The 19749-nt window shown below is 42.5% G+C and overlaps 1 protein-coding gene across 1 annotated transcript in view; it reads left to right on the plus strand.

The window, feature by feature from the left end:
• The window catches only part of fgf11a (fibroblast growth factor 11a), a 116497-nt gene extending 99764 nt beyond the window's left edge, over positions 1-16733 (plus strand). The window contains exons 4-5 of the mRNA XM_078276513.1: positions 14896-15094; positions 16594-16733. Of these exons, the coding sequence (XP_078132639.1) occupies positions 14896-15094; positions 16594-16733 (339 nt within the window). The remainder of the gene's footprint in view (positions 1-14895; positions 15095-16593) is intronic.
• Positions 16734-19749: the final 3016 nt, after the last annotated feature.

Genomic DNA, 19749 nt, shown 5'->3' on the forward strand with positions numbered 1-19749 from the left:
TTTACATTGCTACGTTTTGGTATAAAAACAAATATCTTTTGCTACGTTTACACCTCGCATTCACACTGCTCTGGCGTTTCCGAGCCCCTAAACCAGAGACATTTGAAAACACTTCTGACCCCGTTTTGGTTTGGAATCTACGGGGTCGTGTTGCAGTATCAACGGCCGCAAACGGAGACCTTTGGCAACACCAACACTGACCCCAACGTTTCGCTGCCTGATTGGGTCAGACGTCTCGTTCTCTATGACTAAGCTACTAACGTTACCATGGCAACTACCAGCAACGGGCTGAGTATACATGCTGCCTCCTGTTTACCCCAGCACGTGCATGCCCAGTATACAAGAATGTTGATGAGATATGTGGTTTGGGTGTGTTAGTCTAAACGGAGATTAGTTCTTCTACTGGAGCTAAGCCAGACTGTCGTGGCGGCTTGTTCACAATACGATCTCATATTTTACTAAAATAGTTAACCGAAACGTGATTCTGAAAACATTTTAAGCGAGAAATAGGCCACGCAGTTGCTGAATCTGTCTTCATTTCAGATCAACAAAGGTCAGTTTAAAAGATTTTCGTCAGATTTGGAGAGACTCTAGTCATGCTCATTCCGCTCCCTGTTTCCGGATTAGCACTCCACCAATCAGATGGGTCATTTGAGTCCGACTGCCGGCATTGCCCGCCCCACCGATTATACATGTCAAATTGGCCAAAATGAAGGCCGACGGCCCCTCGGACGGACGACGGCACGGAACACACCGAACAGACTCGAGTCACTGACCTCGCCAGACTGTCAAACGGCCGATAATCGGCTTGGTGTGTCTAGGGCTTTAATCTACCGGTTCTCCCTGCCTCTAATGTGCTTGTTGTTCAGTCTTTCTTCCTCCCCTCCCCTCCTGTTCTCTGCACTGTTTGTGGCCTCTTCTCAGCTCCCCACTGGGGACTCTTTTAGAGAGGCACCGGCCGCTAAATAGGGAACACCTCTGCTCACATGAGCAACCTCCGAGAGGAGGGGAAGAGGGAACAAGGGAAGGGAGACATGGGGAAGAAGTGAGAAAGGAAGGACAGGGGAATTGGTGACGCAAGATGTGGGGCATCGTGAAGGATGAGGAGGCAGAAGTGACATGAGACAGGATTTCATATCCATTTTTAAATGCCGCAGCTATGTTCAGAGCCAACGCAGAAGCCTTGCTACAGTTTGACAAGAGTTACGGCTGTCCCCATGAGCTGAGAGAGGCAATCCCCGTTCTGCATTCTGATCAGTACTATCCATAAAAACACACACACACACACACACACACAGGGTGAATACACACAAAAAGACAGGGATACACAACACATGTGTATGCATAGATACATTTTATATGATCATTTATAGGAAAGCAAACATAAATGGGTAGAAAAGGTTGCAGTACACACCCTTTTAGTGTAAATTTTTTCCTGAGTGGAGTTCTTTATACGTTTCATGCTGTGCCATTTTACTGCCATGTCTTACAAAGCCAGTTATTTGGGATGGATGGTCTGTGGTGATAAAGAGAGTTACCGCATCCATCATCATAACAGCGAGCAGTTCCTTTCTCTGTGGAGACTGGCAAAGAGAAGTCGTGTGAAAGTGAGGGTGTGTGTGTACAGTATGGGGATGGTCTCTTCAAGACATTTAGTTCACTGGTTTTTCTGCAGAGCTATTGTGAAGAGTAGGTCACTGGATTCATGCAGGGCTAAGGAAAAAAGTTGGAGGAGTTAACTTCCCTGTTACAGACAACAAAATCCCGCTCTTTGGAGTTTAGTTTGTGTCGATCCAACAAGTCCTCCAAACCGTACGTTTTCCATCCTCATATCTTAACCAGAGAAAGTAATGGCTGTTAGGTTTTAAACACCTTGACGTTGTGAAAATGTCCCCATTTTTTTATATATTTATTTAGGCACCACAACTACTTTATGTTTAGAAAAACATTGTGGTTTGGGTTAAAAATCAGGCGTTACTTCACTTCCGCACGTGATGCTGAATGTGACGTAACTTTGTTTGTTCCGTAAAGTTAAAAAAACTTCATAACGTCAACGTCATAATTATTTTGGCCACTAGAATGCGCCGCCACTATAAACATGAAGATGAGCTGTAATTGCTGCTTGAACAAACAACCTATGGCAGTGTCTGTCCACCTGATGAATGTAAGTCCAATATTCACTTTCTTTTAGCTCTGTTTTGGTCTCCATCAACTAAATGCAGAGCTAAATGCTCCACTATCTTTGTCTTTTGCCTTAGTCTGCCTTTTGGTGCAGGCCAGATTGCGTGCAGTTGGGCGCTGTAAAACCTAAATAATGACCTGACAGATGCTACAAAAGCTCTGTAAAGCTGAGAGGAACTGCAGAGTAAGGGGCATATCTACTGTATAATTAGACATATTAAGAAGTAGGTAAAGGTAATGACATGACGTGCAAGTTATTTGGCCAAAGATTCCAGCTGGCTACAGAGAGAGGGCGCAGCCAGGATAGCTCCATAAAGCCGAAACCGCACCAAGCAGCGGCAAAGTGGAGCTCGCAGCCATAATTAAATGTTTCTGGGAGGCATGTTCATGTGTTTCAAGCGGGGAGAAATTCTTCATAAACATAAGTCAACATGTCACAAGAGACACAGGACTCTTCTTGATTGACTGTAGGTATTCTCTGGCCGCGCTTTGCCACTAAAAGTTGAACTATCCCCCTACTTTTAGTCTGGCTGAGATCGGAGCGGCGGCCGCAGCTTTCCTTAGACCTGCATGACAGCTCGCAGCCGGCCGCTCTTTGCCACTGCGGTTTTTTGCCTGTCTTTTGCTTCCTGCAGCAGGATCAGCACCTTGGAGAGCGCCACAGCACAGCCTTGAATAGTAGTTTGCCAAAGTGATTATATTTAAAGATTATATTATTATATTGTTGCCTTCGTGTATACTTGCTGCCTACCAAGTATGTTAGCTCATGCATTCTCTTCCTCGTAATGGTTTTTTATTTTTTTTATTTTGTCTTCTTCCTTTCCTTTTGTAATGTTGCATTTGTGGTTGTCAAAAGCTACACTGGGTACCTTTAAGTTCAGCTAAATGCTTTCTTCCATCCTGTAGTAGTTAATTTACACAACATCAACAGTTAATATTTCTATAATTAAATAAGATCACTTCTATATATATATATATATATATATATATATATATATATATATATATATATATATATAGTGTCTATATATCTATATATATCTATATATATATATATATCTATATATATTCTATGATTAATAAAATTGGCTCCCGTTAGCACAAGATATAGGGGTAACCGTAAGTTTGGGCTGCATGTCTTTTAACAATTACTGACGGTTTGGCTTTAATGCAGCTTCTTATGCAGAAATCATTACCGTAGGTACCACTTTTCCTCATTCCAAACCACACACACACGTGACAGGTGGCAGACTGGCAATTAGTCAGGTCCCTCAACACAACTTTTCAACAAGGTCTTCTGACAGTATGACCTGAGAGGACTGAGCTGCCAACACACACACACACACACACACACACACACACACACACACACACACACACACACACCACTCCTCCTGCCTCCACCTCCTCTCCTCTGACCTTCCTTACCCACCCATCGAATCAGAAACTGCTTGTCTTTATTTCTTTGAGTCAGCACTCTTATTTCCTTTCCTCTCTTTCACACTCTGATCGACCCCCCCCCTCCACACACACACACACACACACACACACACACACACCTTGTCACACACACAAACACAGAGACACAGACACACACACCTTCCTCCTCTGATGTGGCAGTAAAAGCGTGCAGACACACGTGGCCCATAGGAAGGAGATGGGAGGTAATGTGAAAGAGGAGATGAGAAAAAAGAGAGAAAGTAAAGGAAGACAAGAGAGGAGTGGACAAGGAGAGTTGGAGAAAAAAAAGCAGTGTAGAGGTAAGGCAGGTTATCTCTGGTTCCCTTTGGAAAATCCCCAAACGCACAGCGAGAGTCTGGCAGTCAAGGTGAGCAGCAGAGGACAACCCTCTCTCCCTCCCTCTCTGCTTCTTCCCCCTTCTGCACCCGCCTGCACCCTCTCCAGCTGTTCTCATTACAGCATGTGTGTGTGTGTGTGTGTCTGCTTTTTCACCTCCACTCTTGTCTGCGTGTGAGTTTGCGACAGAGTTAAGCCCGGTTCAGACGAAAGATTGTCGACGAGAAAAAACCCATTTTAAGAACGTCGCAGGGAAAAGTTGCAGCGGTCTGAACCGGCCCGTCTCAGCTTGACTCAAGCCGACTGATGGCGTCGCTCCGACTCAGCTGTTCCAGTCGCAAAGGCTGGTTTTAGAACGTAAAGGGGCGTCTCCTGTTTCAGCAGCCAATACAGAAGTCAGCTGGTAAAGTCGAAACGGGTCACATGCTTATTTCACAGATAAGAGAAACATTTTATTTTGATTCAGTGGCGATTCACAGTTTCCCCGGGGGGGGGGGGGTTTCAACGTAAAATAGAAAGCCACACTGCTGAGCGAACATTAACAAGTTGGAACCGGTTCTCGATGCCCAGTCCTAGTCAGAGGGTTGTGCATGAGTCTTAGTTTATTCGTCTTTTTGTGCAGTCAGATTTCATCCACCATATGTGTTTTTGGATGTTTTTTTCTCTTCCTTGCTTGTGTATGTATGTGTGTGTAAGATGCCATTTAGTGTGTGTGTGTGTGTGTCAGAGCTCTGGTCAAACTCCAGCTCTCCTCAGGGCGTCCCTGTAAATGCCAGAATGTTGGCACAGATGAGGACCCCTCTCCGTCTGAACTGCTAAAAACTTTGTTCTCTTCTCTGCCGGTCAGCAACTCGTAGACACTGACGAGAGGTCACCAGAGCGCCGAGAGGCTGAGAGGTTGAACTCGGACAGAGAAAAGACCTTTCGAGCCAGCGCTTAGGTTGCTGTGAGGTCTTTGCTGTGATTCATGGTGGGCTGGGAGAAATGTCACATTGTTCCAAAATCTCTGCTCCCTGAGAAGGACTATGCCATTTTGTGAGTCGAATTTGGAACATATTTTTCCAGCCTAGATTACACTGTGCATTTGACATTACATCCTGTGTTTAAAATTAACAAAATACTGTGCCGGTTTAAGCTGGAGTTTCCCTAGATGATGCTCTGAGTATTTTATGCTGCTATAATCAATATTTTTATGTTTAGAATGGATCAAATGTCTCTGTGCACATGAGGAGCCCAGCTCATTGTTTCTGTTTTACGACCCCCATATTTAAAGTTAGTTTTAGGTTAGGTTTAAGTTAGGTTTAGTTCACACTCACCGCTCTCATCAGCCTTGGTTTCAAAAGCAGCAAAAAAAAACCCAAAAGCTGTAGAGCAGAGGTTCTCAATTAAGAAGATAGAGAAATCTTGGAATAATTTGACGTGGCCCGTTTTTCACTTTTCTCGTCCTAATTATATGTGAAAGAACAACAAGAGAAAAGCATTAGAAGGAGATTAGACATGGATTAAACATGTTTGCTGATTCTAAGAGTTATAGATTTGTTAGTTAAGAACGTAGTCTATGAACTATTACAGATTTCAAAATGAAAATGATCCGTTACTTTTGTGACTCTGAATTTCCTTGTACTTCTATGTCGTGATATACAGTAGGTCTTAAATTTCATTCATAAAGGTCTTAAAAAGGTCTTAAAAAGTCTTAGATTTGACTTGTTGAAACCCTTAGTATGATCTCATAGAGAATAACTCCCAATACAAGGCATTTCAAAGTAAGATGAGTGATTAAAGACATTTGTTATCTCTAGAAATAGCTTGAATTTTGAATTTCTTTTCATTTAATGATATAATAACAGTATCTACTTAACTGCTATGTGCTTATTTCACAAACAAATTGTGTTATAGTCATAATCTCTAATATAACTGTACACAAAAGGCTTACCAACCACCAAAATTCTGAACTGGATTAGAGCCTGCTAACGCCCAACATGATCTCACACACACACACACACACACACACACACACACACACACACACACACACACACACACACCCACCCACCAGCTACATTGAAGGTATAATTTCTTTTGATGCTCTTAAGCTGTTATTATTACAAACAGCAAAACATTTCAGATATGATCAGCTCTGTTCTTTACATCGAACTCTACATCAAACCCAGTTATATGTAAATATATGTGTAATATATTGAGTCAAAAAACACTAATCTTTTGAAAATGAGCCTGCTATGAACTACAATCGTCCCTTCTTGTCATTTTTTTTTGCAGTGTGCTATCCCACAGTAATACAGCACACTCACACACAGCCAGAGTAAGGATGACACATCCCTTTTTTCAGAATGAAGCATTTGCTAACAGCGCTGCTTACAAGTTGTAGTGCGAGTCAGCCAGACAGATGTTGCTTTTCAGACTGTTTGCTGCTGCGACTATTGGACTTGACAGAGCTTGTTTTTCACTTAATGTGTGCAGATGATTTTCTAACACTTGAAATGGCTATAGGTTATCCACCCAAGATAACAATGCTGGCTCGGAAATGGAAGTTTTTTTATGTAGACTGTTTCTGAGTTTTCTTCCTTTTAGTGCTGAGTGATGGTTTCTACTAGGAATGGGTATCGCCAATGATTTCCCCATTTGATTACATTTCTGATTCAATTCTATATCTATTAGAGTAGGGAAATTTCACTTACAATACTTATATTGTATATTGCATATTTTGCTTGGATATAAAATAGATTCTCAGAGAACCTATGCTGTAAATTGTACAAACAAGACAGCCTGACATATTTTTTATATATATATATATATATATATATACATACAACCAGGAAGAGCAACGAAGAAAGTAGCGGAGCTAGTTGACAGATTAAAAAACGATTTAAACTTTGAACACATCTTCCTTTTCTAAGAATGACTTCAGTGCCGTTCTTTTCTCAAAGAAAAGCTGAACTCCAAGTCTTCCAGAGTTGCTGACAAAGCCGAGTCGAAAGACAGCAGCAGCAGCCATAAGCCTGCCCACCGACTCTATACACGATGTGATTGGCCCAGCCAGAGTTTGGTTTTTTCCAGCTCGCAAGCCAACGGAGACTTATAGACCCCCATGGCTGCAAATTACATTTGCTGCCGCTAGGGTGCGTCTAGATTTCTAGGCTACCAGGTTGATGTTTACATTTAGGATTAACCCCCCAAAAGTATGTTTAAAGTACCTTTTACTTATACATCCATGGTGAAAAGGCATACATTAAAACATCGCTTTCTGGATTGTATGGATCAATATCAGATTACTCAAACAAAGTGATTATTGATGTTATTTGACTATTATTAAAGTGATCATTATTTTAACCCAGCCCTAGTTTCTACTAGGGTTGGGTACCGAGACCAGGTGCTAATACGGCACCATTGCCTAAACGACCGGTATCTACCGGACCGAATAGCAACGCGGCTTTCGGTGCCTCATTTCGGTGCCACTGAAATGCCTGCGCATCTCTCTCATGCTCCGAAACGGACGTTACAGGCAACGCTGCACATGATGCTAGTTAACATTACACTTGGCAGCAGGTAATGTTAGCCTAGCGTTAGCTAGCAGCTAGATTAAACACGGTTAAAATGCTGACAGCTAAACGGTGTAAAAGTGTGACTGTAATCTACGTTACAAAGAAACAACACAGGCGGTGCGTTCACTTGAAACAGGTAGCCTAAGCCCCGTGGTGCATTCAAAGTTATTGTAAAATACCCGTTTCCCATCTAGTGGTTGTTTTTGTCGTTTACCAGCAATTTAACGTTACTGTTGAAATAAGTTCTTGTCATTACATTTTTAATAAATCATTTAATTTTGACCATATGGCATTAGAAATAAACAAGCTGTTCATGTGTTGTTTTGTGCTCCTTTTCTTCTTTTTTTTATATATATATATTTCTTTTTCTTTTTAAAAGTATCGGTTCAGGCACCGTCACCGTTTTAAAAGTAATATTTTAGCACCGGTATCGGAAAAAATCCAAACGATACCCAACCCTAGTTTCTACAAAGCATTTGAAAGAGCAGTGCCGATGGCAACACAGCGGGGCTACACGTTGTGCATAAATTAACACATGATAATTACTCCTATCTTTAGACAATTATTTTGCAAGCTCCTGTACTGCTTCCTCAGCTGTTTGTCCTCAATTAAAGTTGTTGTTTTTTTGTCTGCTCATTTGCCCAGATAATAATCAGCGTTGCTGCTAAACAAGCTTGTGTAAGCCTAACCTTGCTCTGTGTGCTTTTAGTGCTGATTCTTATCCTTCTGACAAGAGTTGCATCTGCAGGTAAATATTTCATCATTCACTATACAAGGACAGCAAAACGCCCCCAATTTTTAACGGTTATCCTCAGCCAAAATCCTGTATTTCCACTAGAGCTGGGCAATATATCGATATTTTATCGATATCCTGATATGAGACTAGATATCGTCTTAGATTTTGGATATCGTAATATGACATAAGTGTTGTCTTTTCCTGGTTTTAAAGGCTGCATTACAGTAAAGTGATGTCATTTTCTGAACTTACCAGACTGCCTTTACCCACTTAGTCATTATATCCACATTACTGATGATTATTTATCAAAAATCTCATTGTTTAAATAGTTTGTGAAAGCACCAATAGTAAACACTACAATATCGTTGCGGTATATCGAGGTATTTAGTCAAAAATTTCGTGATATTTGATTTTCTCCATATGGCCCAGCCCTAATTCCCACTGTTCCATAGTCTTTTCAATAGCTTCATGATTAAACACAAAGTAGCACTGAAGCATAACATCATATTGCACTGCTATTGACTCTTCTCAGATCATCCGATGTTCTCAATGTAAAGTTATGATAGAAAATGCTTTACGTATAATTGCGTCATACACAAACTCTCTTCTCGGGGCCATTGAAGGTGTTTTCCTGTGCCGTGTCACAAACTACCAAACCCCACTGAATCAAGTGCTTTTTTAGATGGAAAGAAAACAGCTCTCAGTTCATGATCAATCCAGTATGTTTTTTACAACCCGAGCCATCCCTCAAAAAAGGAAATGTTTCCCCGCAGGATATTTTAATGACAGTTCTCTTTTTTTTGGATTGTGAGATGAAGAGACAGGAGGGACAGGACAGAGACAGCGGGGCTGGAGATGGGATCTGACAGACGGCCGCTTGACTCACTTGTTGTGAAGCAAACTTGACCTGTTGGCCTTTATCATGACGTGACCCTCATCCCCCATGCAACAAAGACACATGATTGCTTGTACAAACTTTTTCTTTGAGAATAAATAAATCCTGAATAAATGAAGTGAAATGAAATACAATATTTCCCTCTAAAATGTGATGGGGGACGACTGTAATGATTCAGTCACAAAAAAATAACATACAAAAAGTTGAAGCTACCTTCAGTAGAAAGCAACAAAAAAAAAGAATTTGAAGTAGAGTAGGCCTCTACCTGCAGCTCTCCCTCTCCTCTCTTTGTCACACGGGCAATACATGCACAGAACAGCCAACAGGATATCTCGCTCTCTCTCCCTCTCTCCTCCTTCTTCTTCTTCTTCTTCTTCTTCTTCTTCTTCTTCTTCTTCTTCTTCTCTCTCTGAAATGACCTGTGATTGGCCAAAGTCTCCCATCACTTGCTAGATTTTCTAAAGCCTGATAACAGAGCCAAAGGGTGGTGCATATTCTAGTTTTCTCTCAGACCACTTGAATCACAATATGCTGAAAGATTGCCTACCACATCTTTAAGTTTATTTAAAAATAACTTTTTTTTAAAAGGAATCATTGTCAAATATGTATGTAAATTGACTACCAACAAATGAATCTCTTTAAAAAAAAAAAAAAGTAAAATGGCATTACATTTGGTGAGGGTGCATCATCGATTTGTGTTGGACTTAAAAAACAAAGATGGACTTGGACTTGTACTTGGACTTGGGACTTGTTGGTCTTGACAATAGATCTCCCTGTCCTAAATTGGGACTCGGCTGAGGACTTCATAACACAGACATTGTCCCACGCTTATCAGCCTATCTATCCGATCCATCATAAACATTGGCCTGCAAAAGCCCATTTTGCTTGAATGAAGGCCATCCATCCTCCCAGTGTGCATTTGGTGACCGGTACAGCTGTGACAGGAAAGCTAGTATTGATCAGTTGTAGTTGCTGACACATGTTACTGCAAACATCATTTACAGAGAGCTGTGAAAATGCAACACATCTCATGCGTTTCCCTTGCCATGTACAGTGAGCACACATACAGGCCCAGTCATACGTGAGCCCTATTGACGCAGTCAAATGCATTTGTCCTCTGGGATGCGGTCGATAAGTGCCTGCAACTGAAAGCCCACCGGATTAACCTGTGGTTTGTTCGATTGCGGCGTGTAAATCGTTTTTAAGTTCTTCACGCCCGGTTGTGTCGCCGCGTCGCACGTCCAATCAAAGCCTAATCTGGCCTTTTTGGACTAATGCCTATTGACTTTTCACATTGAATCAATTCCCCAGCTGAGCACACGGGGGGGGATCAATGGTTAATGGCAGCCTGCGAAACGGGGCTGAATGATGTCTTTAGGTGTCAACGGATGGAAATGAGACGAGAAGGTGTGTGTGTGTGTGTGTGCCATTAATGGAGAATAATCCTACTGTACTTTCTCTTGGTCTTCTTCCTCGCCTCTCATGCCGTCTTTTTCGCCATTTCATTCTTCTCTCCTCTTTCTCTCGTTTCGTCCTGTCCCCTCTCTTCCTCTCTTCTGTCTGTGGGGGTGAGCGATGACGGGAGGCAACCAGTCCATCCGTCAATGTTGGGGTGTGTGTGTGTGTGTGTGTGTGTGTGTGTGTGTGTGTGTGTGTGTGTGTGTGTGTGTGTGTGTCATCTGGCGCCGGGTGGCCTCCCACTGATGTAAGAGGGATCCGTCATGTCTCTCTGTCACAACAGCAGACACGCATGAGTGGATGTACAAACGCACACACGCACACAATCTTCTTGCCTCCCCTAAAAGGATCTGTGTGTTTTTTGAGAGGATTTTTTTTTTGTAAATGTAGTGTCAAGAAGTGTTTGGTTATGGATATGTTTTACTGGCCCTGACTTTATCTGATTAGTGAGTGTGTGTGTGTGTGTGTCTGTTTTCCTGAGTGGACTTCGTTTTTAAATGTCTCTATGTCCATGTTCTTGCTGTCTCTTTCTTTTTTAAATCTACTCTGGCAAATACTTTGACGCAGCATGGCTGAGTCTTCTGCACGGCCAACAATTCTGTGAAATCAACACCTAAATATCTTTCTAAAGTCAGTTAAAAACAGCTTTTAGGCCTTGGAGTCGTACAAGCAAGCAATGATATCATACTGCATTTTTTGTTTTTGTTTATATCCGTCTGCATCCTATTTTGTAGAATGCAACATGATGGAACATTTCAGCAAATTCTGCCTAAAATATTTAGAAAAACAAAACAACACATGGAGTTTAGTGCATAAATAGCAGCACAAAAAGAAATCCTTGTGTGGAGTTGTAGCTGCTCTGACACCTCGAGTGGTTTTAGCGTGCTAAAAGAGGCCCTTTGGGGGGAGCTGAGCATTATGGAGTGGCAAGTAGACAGCGAGTTAATTTTGTGCAGCAACAGCAGCATGACCAGTGTCAGGAGCTCCAGACTGCCTGTGTGTTTGGAGCAACCCCTGCCGGACACAAGAGGAACCGCAGCGGTGAGAATTAAGTCTGGCTTGTCTTTCGGATGAGGGGAATGAGAGTTATTGGACTCAGTTGACAGTAGTGGAAGAAGTATCCAGGGGCGTGCAAAGCACAAAGTTCTGGGCCCTGTAGAAAGGCATTTTCTATGGGCCCCTCCCCACATCCACAGCTATTCATTCTAGCATCTTTTTAGGCCCTCCTCACATGAGGGCCCTGGCTACTCAGTCCCCTTTTTCCCACCAGTCCGACGACCTTTGCTTAAGTGCTTTTACAAGTAAAAGTCCTGCATTGAAAATTTTACTTGATTAAAAGTATGTAAGTATGATCAGGAAAATGTACTTGAAGTATTAAAAGTGAAAGTACTTGATGCAGACAAATCCTCACATTTTATAAACTAGAAATGATCCAAACAGGGTTAGGGGTTAATCATTTCATCATTTCAGCTGTACTTTTAATTTCTAATAAAACCATCACATTTTATAAACTACATGTGTTTTGTGTGCAACGATCTTAATTTGTAAAGGAACTAGTAACTAAAGCTGTCAGATGAATGTACACTGTTTTTATTCGGTGGAGCTCTGTGTCTTGTTAGTTGTAAGTGAAGAGGTGTAAGGAAGCCCTGTTCTCAGTTTGTGAGAGAGGAAACGATCAAATAAGCCGTAGACGCTCTGCAGACAGATGTGCGTCCGTCGCCTGTGCGTCTGCTGTGTGTGAATAATGGCTCTCTATAAATGACTGCTTAATAGTGTGTTATCCTATTAAGCTGCAGCGCTTGATGGCACCCCCGACAGTGTGTTTGTGACTAAGTACATGTGGTTGGCTTCGGGCCAGGACAAAAGTGGAGATGGGACTGATCAAATTAAAAAATACGTTTCGATATGTGACGGTTACAGAAAAATACTTTCCACTGCATCTGCAACGTGAGACAGGTGCGTCGGTGGGCCACAAGCAGGTCAAAAGTTTCAAAGAAACTCCCACACACTGTCTAACTTGCAAAAAATAAATAAAGTTAAATAGTAGGCAACGTTTCTGTACTAGACCATCTTCAGGCAATATGTGACTGTTGAAAGTCCCTACAAAGTAGTAGTTTTTTTTATATATTTACAAATGCCAGATGAAAAAGAGTATAATGATGAAAAGTGCCTGCATGCTTGCAGAGGTGAGTGTGCTCATGCATGCAAGCTGCGCGTGCGTCTTTCTGTTTCCCTGCTGGGGGATTCTGTCCATGTAGCACCATGCTAAGCATTACACAGAGTTAAAATACATGAAATATTAAAGGTGTATTTTACAAGGGGAAATGATAAATTAATGATTCTCTGAAAACGGAGCAGATTTGTGCCCATGTTTGTCGCTTGCCTTCTTACGTTTTAGCATTTAAGACTTAAACATTGGATTTTGAAAAGCGATGAGTATTGCCATTATATCAACCATCTTTTCTCAGCCAGGGCAACAAGTGGTGTAGTATTATATTGCATTGAGTTCTGTTACTTGGATGTAGTTTAATGAGAGTGAATCTGTTCATCCTCTGTGTGGGCAAGTGTTGTGTCTTTGCGTTGGTTTGCTGTCAACACTGTGGACACTTGGGATGAGATGGGGACACAGCTCGGCTAAAGAAATCAAGTGTCTTCAGCCTCGATTTCTAAGAAGTGAGAGTTGCGGCCGACCTGCAGATTTCTGGGAGTTAATTCCACATATGTCGTGCAAAAAAACCCAGAATGCTGCTTTTCCATGTTTAGTTCTGACTCTGGGGACAGAACAGAAACACAACCACTGGTCATTTTAATTTGCATCTACAAACAAAATATATAGAATCAGAAAGGGGTTTATTGCCAGTGGTGCATACATACGTAAACAAACATATTGAACATTAATATGAAATAAACAAATACAAAATAGATTTGAATCCTGGCTGTGATGAAACATCAGGTTCATTTTCTTATCCAATTTTTCTCTGAAACGTAGAGGAGTAAAGTCTAAATTCTTATTAAATGAAGATTCTCACGTAAAGTACAAGTACCTCAAAATTGTACTGAAGTCCTTGAGTGAATGTACTTAGTTACTTTCCACAGCTGCTCCACTGGACCTGCCTTTCCAGCCTTTCCTTTTTTTAGGCTGTGAAAGCACACACAAACTTGACCTTTGCCATATATTAACCGTTCCAGTAGGAAACTGTGGAAATGTCCTTCCAAAATGTGGGTAGAAATGCGTGCGCACTGCAGTGCAACACACTGCAGTGCAAACACGGTTAATGATAGCGATCTGTTATTACACCTTCCGAGAGACTCCAGACCTTTGGATTTCACTCTGTGCTGTTAGAGCTAAGTTAATGGGTGGGCGAGGAAATGAACGGCTGCCTAAGTGAATGGATGTGTAATTAAAGAATGGGCGATACAGTCGATGTAATTAGCTTGTTTATGTGCGGTACAATGGATATAGGCAGACGTTAGGGCCCTGCGGTGGCAGACAAGTGGCGAGAGAAGACGGAGAGCATGGGGGAAGGGTGGGTGAGAAATGACAGTGAGAGAGAGAGTGTGAGCAAACTCCTTATTCAGGCCTTTTCCGTCACATCAAGGCTCCAAATCAATCCTGCAAATTGGTTTGTTCCTCAACAAGGTTACCAAATGACGACGGGATGGGGGGAATGAAGTGGAGAAGGAGAGGCAGAATATGAGAGAGAGAAGGAATATGTGAGAGCGGTAACGAGAGGGAGATAGAGGGAGGAGGGTGGGGGATGTCCCGGACTGATTTTGACGTACTAATGCAGTGCTGTGTGTGTGTGTGTGTGTGTGTGTGTGTGTGTGTGTGTGTGTGTGTGTGTGTGGGCGGGCGGGCGGGCGGGCGGGCGGAAGGCCAACAGTTAAACCATAGTGGGGTGAAGGATCCGGGCAATTGTTGTTTGTTAGAGGTAAACCAAAATCGGCTGAGTTATGGCATCCCATCTCACAAACCGCTTGGCAAACAGGCGTGAGCACATGTTGGGGGTGTGTGTGTGTGTGTGTGCGCGCGCAGTTTGTTAATACAGCCACAGCTGCTCCTGTAACCCTGTCACGATGAAATGTGGGGCCCGTTTTCTCCCATTCCCAGCTGAGTCCACTGGAATTGCAGAGTAAATATATAAATAATAGAACAGATTAAAAAAAAAATGGCAGACACACCAAATGTGTTATTCTTCTCCTCTGACTTGATGTGTGTGCGTCTGTCTTTCTCTGTGTGTGTGTGTGTGTGTGTGTGTGTCTTTCAGGAACACTTCACGCCCGAGTGTAAGTTTAAGGAGAGTGTGTTTGAGAACTACTACGTCACCTACTCCTCCATCCTGTACAGACAGACCCAGTCGGGTCGGGCGTGGTACATCGGCATCAACCGAGATGGACAGGTCATGAAAGGGAACCGTGTCAAGAAGACAAAGGGAGCAGCGCACTTCCTGCCCAAACTCATTGAAGGTACTACAGATTAGTATATACTGTGCACGCTGTTCCAGAGTCAGGGACCAGTGAGTGTTCAGGGTTTCTGAGAGGTCTTAAAAGTCTTAAAAAAAAATTGTTTAGGCCTTAACAAGTCTTACATTCGCTGAAGTGTTGTGTTCTAGGTCTTCAATAATTTTAAACAGGTCTTAATTTTCCTACGTCCATGCAACGCTACCTGTAATGCTTTCACGGGGATTTTTAATGTTTGTTTTATTTTTTTATTCCGTGGTGTTGTAGTTCTTCTGCTAGTCCAAATATAATTTGCTGTGTTTTTATTTTGTGACTCTGCATTTCGTTGTACTTTTATGTTGTGATATAGGTCTTAAAGGTGCAGTAGGTAAGACTTATAACACTAACTTTCTGTCATATTTGCTGAAACTGACCCTATGTTCCAGTAGAACTACATGAAGCAGGTACAGTAATTAAAAACAAATCTGGCTCCTCTGGCTCCACCTACAGCCTGTAGTGTGATTTGCTAAAATCCACCGCTCCCTGTTCAGATGCACCAATCAGGGCCGGGGGGGGGGGAAGTCTAACTGAGTGTCAATCACTGCTCATGCACACGCATTCATTCTCCCTTGTGGGGGGAGGGGCTTAGGAGACCGTTTTAGGCTTTAGCAGAAAGGGGGGGAGGGACTGAGAAGTTGTCGATGTTAAAAATGTTTGGCTAAGACCTGAATCTTCACAATCCTACCTACAGCACCTTTACTTTTCATTCATAATGGTCTTAAAAAGGTCTTAAAAAGTCTTATATTTGACTTGGTGAAACCCGCAGAAACCCTGGTGTTGCCACCATCCTTCAAGAACGTAGAGATTACCGTTGGATGATCAGTCAAGTATTCAGTCATCATTGTGTTTTGGAAGTAGCAAACAGAATTTGATTTAAGCGTCAAAGTTCAATCTTGACATTGAAAATAGACATTGGAAATATAAGGCTGACAGAACAGTCCCATTTACCTCGTGAAGGAATAAAGTGAGTGGTCCTGGAGCTGCAATTGTTACGTCAAAAGGCATTTGCCTTTTATATAATATTTTGGAATAGCCTGTGGGCAAATAACTCTATTTTATTAATTTTTTACAGGCAAATAATACACATAACACAGGGCAATATGATGACATAACAAGATAAGATCACAAAAGAAAGACAAAACCATTGGACACAAAAAAGACAAAATAAAATCATTAGGCTCTCTTGAGTAATTTAAAGAACAATTGACATACTGGTACATTTAGGAACTGTAATATACATGTGGGAAAATAACTTAAGGGTACTAACATTGAGACAGACAAGACAGGGATATTCACATGTTCTTTATAAATTAGAATTTGTTGACTGCTAAAATTACATTTATTATATTGATCTGTACTGTAAGAAATAGTAAAGAAGTAAACTAAACCTAAACTTTAGGTTACTACGTTATTGGTAAATGAGGTGCAAGTCTAAATGAACTATTTGTACCCTTCTCCCTCCCCAGTGGCCATGTACCGGGAGCCCTCTCTACACGATGTTGCCGAGCAGAGTCCGCCCAGGAAAACGCCCAAGACCTCCAGTGAGTCGCCCGTGCTCCAGAACGGCAAGAAGGACCCTAAATCCAAAACCAAAACAACGTCCTAGCGCTCAGAGACGCGGGTGGGGAGGACGGGGGGGGAGGTCACGGCGGACACCTGAACACTGTTGTTAGGGCTACCCTATACTAGTGACACTGACCCCCTTGAGAACTATGCGTACCACAATGCAGTGGTGTAAAGTTGGAGGAAAAAAAGGAGCAGATCCGGGAAGAGTGAAGCTGGCCAATGGGAAGCCCCTTTTTACACACACACACACACACACACACACACACACACACACCAGCCCATCCACCTTTTTATTAGATTGTGATTATCAAAGCCTGGGATATAAAAGCAATAACTCCACGAAGAGGCGAACGGTCGCCTCGCAAAGTATAGCATGTCAGCGCAGCGTGTTTGACCTGCTGGAAAGGAAATCCCACACACACCCTCTAGCCATCTTCAGCAACATCCTTCCAGCCGACCAAATGTCCTAGCAAAAGTCTTCCTGGTTTTACCACCAACGGGTGCAACGGTCAACTCGGTCCCTCTGCAGCGCACACTTTACAAATGGGTTGGGTTTTCGTTTCCCCACAGGGCTCCATGCTAATGTTAGCCGCACACAAAGCCATGCTGAAGCGAGGCTGTCACAGAGACCCTTGCAGACTTTTTGTTCTGCAGCCATCTGCTCAGTCCACATCTTCTGTGTGTGTCAGCGACTTTGTGTGATGGCCTAGATACTTGTCAGCCCTGTTTGTGTGTGTGTGTGTGTGTGTCTGTGTGTGCGTGTTCCCTTCTTCTTCGATCCACCTTTGGTGCGATTTGATTAGTTTGTGACATGGACTCAATTTTCCACTCGGCAGCACAAGAAAACCCCTCCCGTCCTCTCTGGCTCTGTTAATGGATTCTGGGGCTGATCAGAATCTTTCGACCCTTAAACGAGGGGCCAAGAGCTCCCTCGACACAATGCATAACCACACACACACACACACACACTCATTATTACACTGACATTTACGCACACATGCGAAGGTGTGTGTACTGTGTGCACACAGTCCTGATTTCCATGAGCAACGACCGCAGAAAATGATCTCCAACTCAACACACTTGACATAATGACACATACACACACTCGCAAATGCGCACACACACGGCGACGTGGTGAGTGTGTGTGCAGGTTCTGGGAGAGGGTGAGGAAATCATCAGTATGATGGTGGACGGTGTAGCTTGTGATTGCACTGCAATAGCTGTTCTTACTGTGGCTGGCCAAGCATTGCACAACCACCCCATAAAAACTCAAATTGTTTTTAATTAATAATTGCATTCCATGCTACCCCATCTCTGTCCCCATGCCATAAATATTCCGTGTATGTACTTAGACAGTTAGCCTAGTGACATCACTTGAGTAATGTTGGGTTGGGATTGGTGACTTTAAAGTCTAACAGAAAGACTGCCATGCAAACTGGAGGTGTGGAGTACAGCAACGCAAAGGCCTAAAACTAAGCCCAAAACCTGGGCCATACCGGCATCGTCGAGAAACGACATGACCCAACTGGTACTGCCAGTTGGGCACCCAAAGCTGTGTTTTTGCTCAATTTAATTCACTAGTCCAATGCCCGTTCAAAACATGCCTGATGTTCGAAACGGGCCGATTGCTTGGCCTGTCGTATTGCTTGCAGCTTTCTTAAGAACCGCTCATCGTGATTTTTACACCTGACACTGCGCTTCCTTGGGTGCAGAGCAACACACCTGCCATGACATAGTTGCGTCACACACCCAGGTTGCGGCTAAAACAAAACGTAGCTGAGGTATTCATTCACAATTTACAGTTTAATAATAAATAAATAAAATGAATAAATAAAATATGATGAAGTACTATGAATTATGTTACCAGCGATATCTTTAGTTCCAGGCAATCCTTCTTTTCTCGGGCCAACATTAACCACAATGCAACTCGGCCACAGATCAGTTTAGTTGGAGATTCTGCTGTGTTATGCTAGTAGAGCAGAGATGAGGAGCGGGCTGCAGAGGTTTAGTACCCTTTTCTGACTCCACGCCCCCAGATTTCTTCCAATTTTAAAAGTAGTTTTTTTCCCCCAACTGCCGACACGGACTCATGTGACATCACTTGAGGCAATCATTCCGGCAGTCATTAGCACAGCTCCTTCTGGAGCCACAAAAAGACTTTATACAACTGGTAGAGTAAGGAAATGTAAATGGACTGTATCTATGTAGCGCTTTTCTAGTCTTAACAACTACTCAAAGCACTTTAACAGAGTACAGGAACCATTCACACACATTCAAACACTGGTGGCCGAGGCTGCCGTACAAGGTGGCACCTGCTCATCAGATAAACAGTCACACACATTCACACTCCGATGGTGCAGCATCGGGAGCAATTCGGGGTTTGACCCATAGAAAGGACTAAAAGTCAGAATTCCTCAGCCTCTTGCTGCTTCAATTTTGACCATTCATGTTTTTAATCCATCTCTTGCAAGTCCCCTAACTTTACGGAAGTGCAATACTAAATCCCTGGAGTGGTCCTTTTAAGTCTTTATTTACACATGGATTAGTGAACTAAGCACCTCTTGTTTATGACGTGCAAAAACACCATGCTTCACATGGATCGCTTCCTCCGATTCTTCTTCCGAGTCTCTGTTTCTAAACGTGTTCAAATGAATCACAATGAATCTCTGCTGGAGACTTTGGTTATAATGCAAGGGAATTCAAGCCTACTTGTCATTTCACAAGTCTCTTTTCTGATTGAAAAGGCCATAGCTCATGATTACTTTTGACTATAACTGTTTTGTTAGGAGGAAAAATTTGAAACCAAAGTCGTATATAAATAATAGAAATTGATATCTGTAGTAAATTATAGCGATGGTGAATATAAAAGATACATGTGTTATATTTACTTTGATCACATTTTCTTTAGTGTTTAATGTGGTAGACTCCCTTGGGAAAGAAATATTTCACAGTGCTCGTTGGCGAGACCTTGTCTCGTGTGTTTCCATTTTGTTCTTTCCATTCAACACAAAAAGCAATCATTTTTCATATCGAACTTTCTCGGTACAATATGCCAG

Source organism: Sander vitreus, chromosome 19 (assembly GCF_031162955.1).
Source record: "Sander vitreus isolate 19-12246 chromosome 19, sanVit1, whole genome shotgun sequence".
NCBI lineage: Eukaryota > Metazoa > Chordata > Actinopteri > Perciformes > Percidae > Sander > Sander vitreus.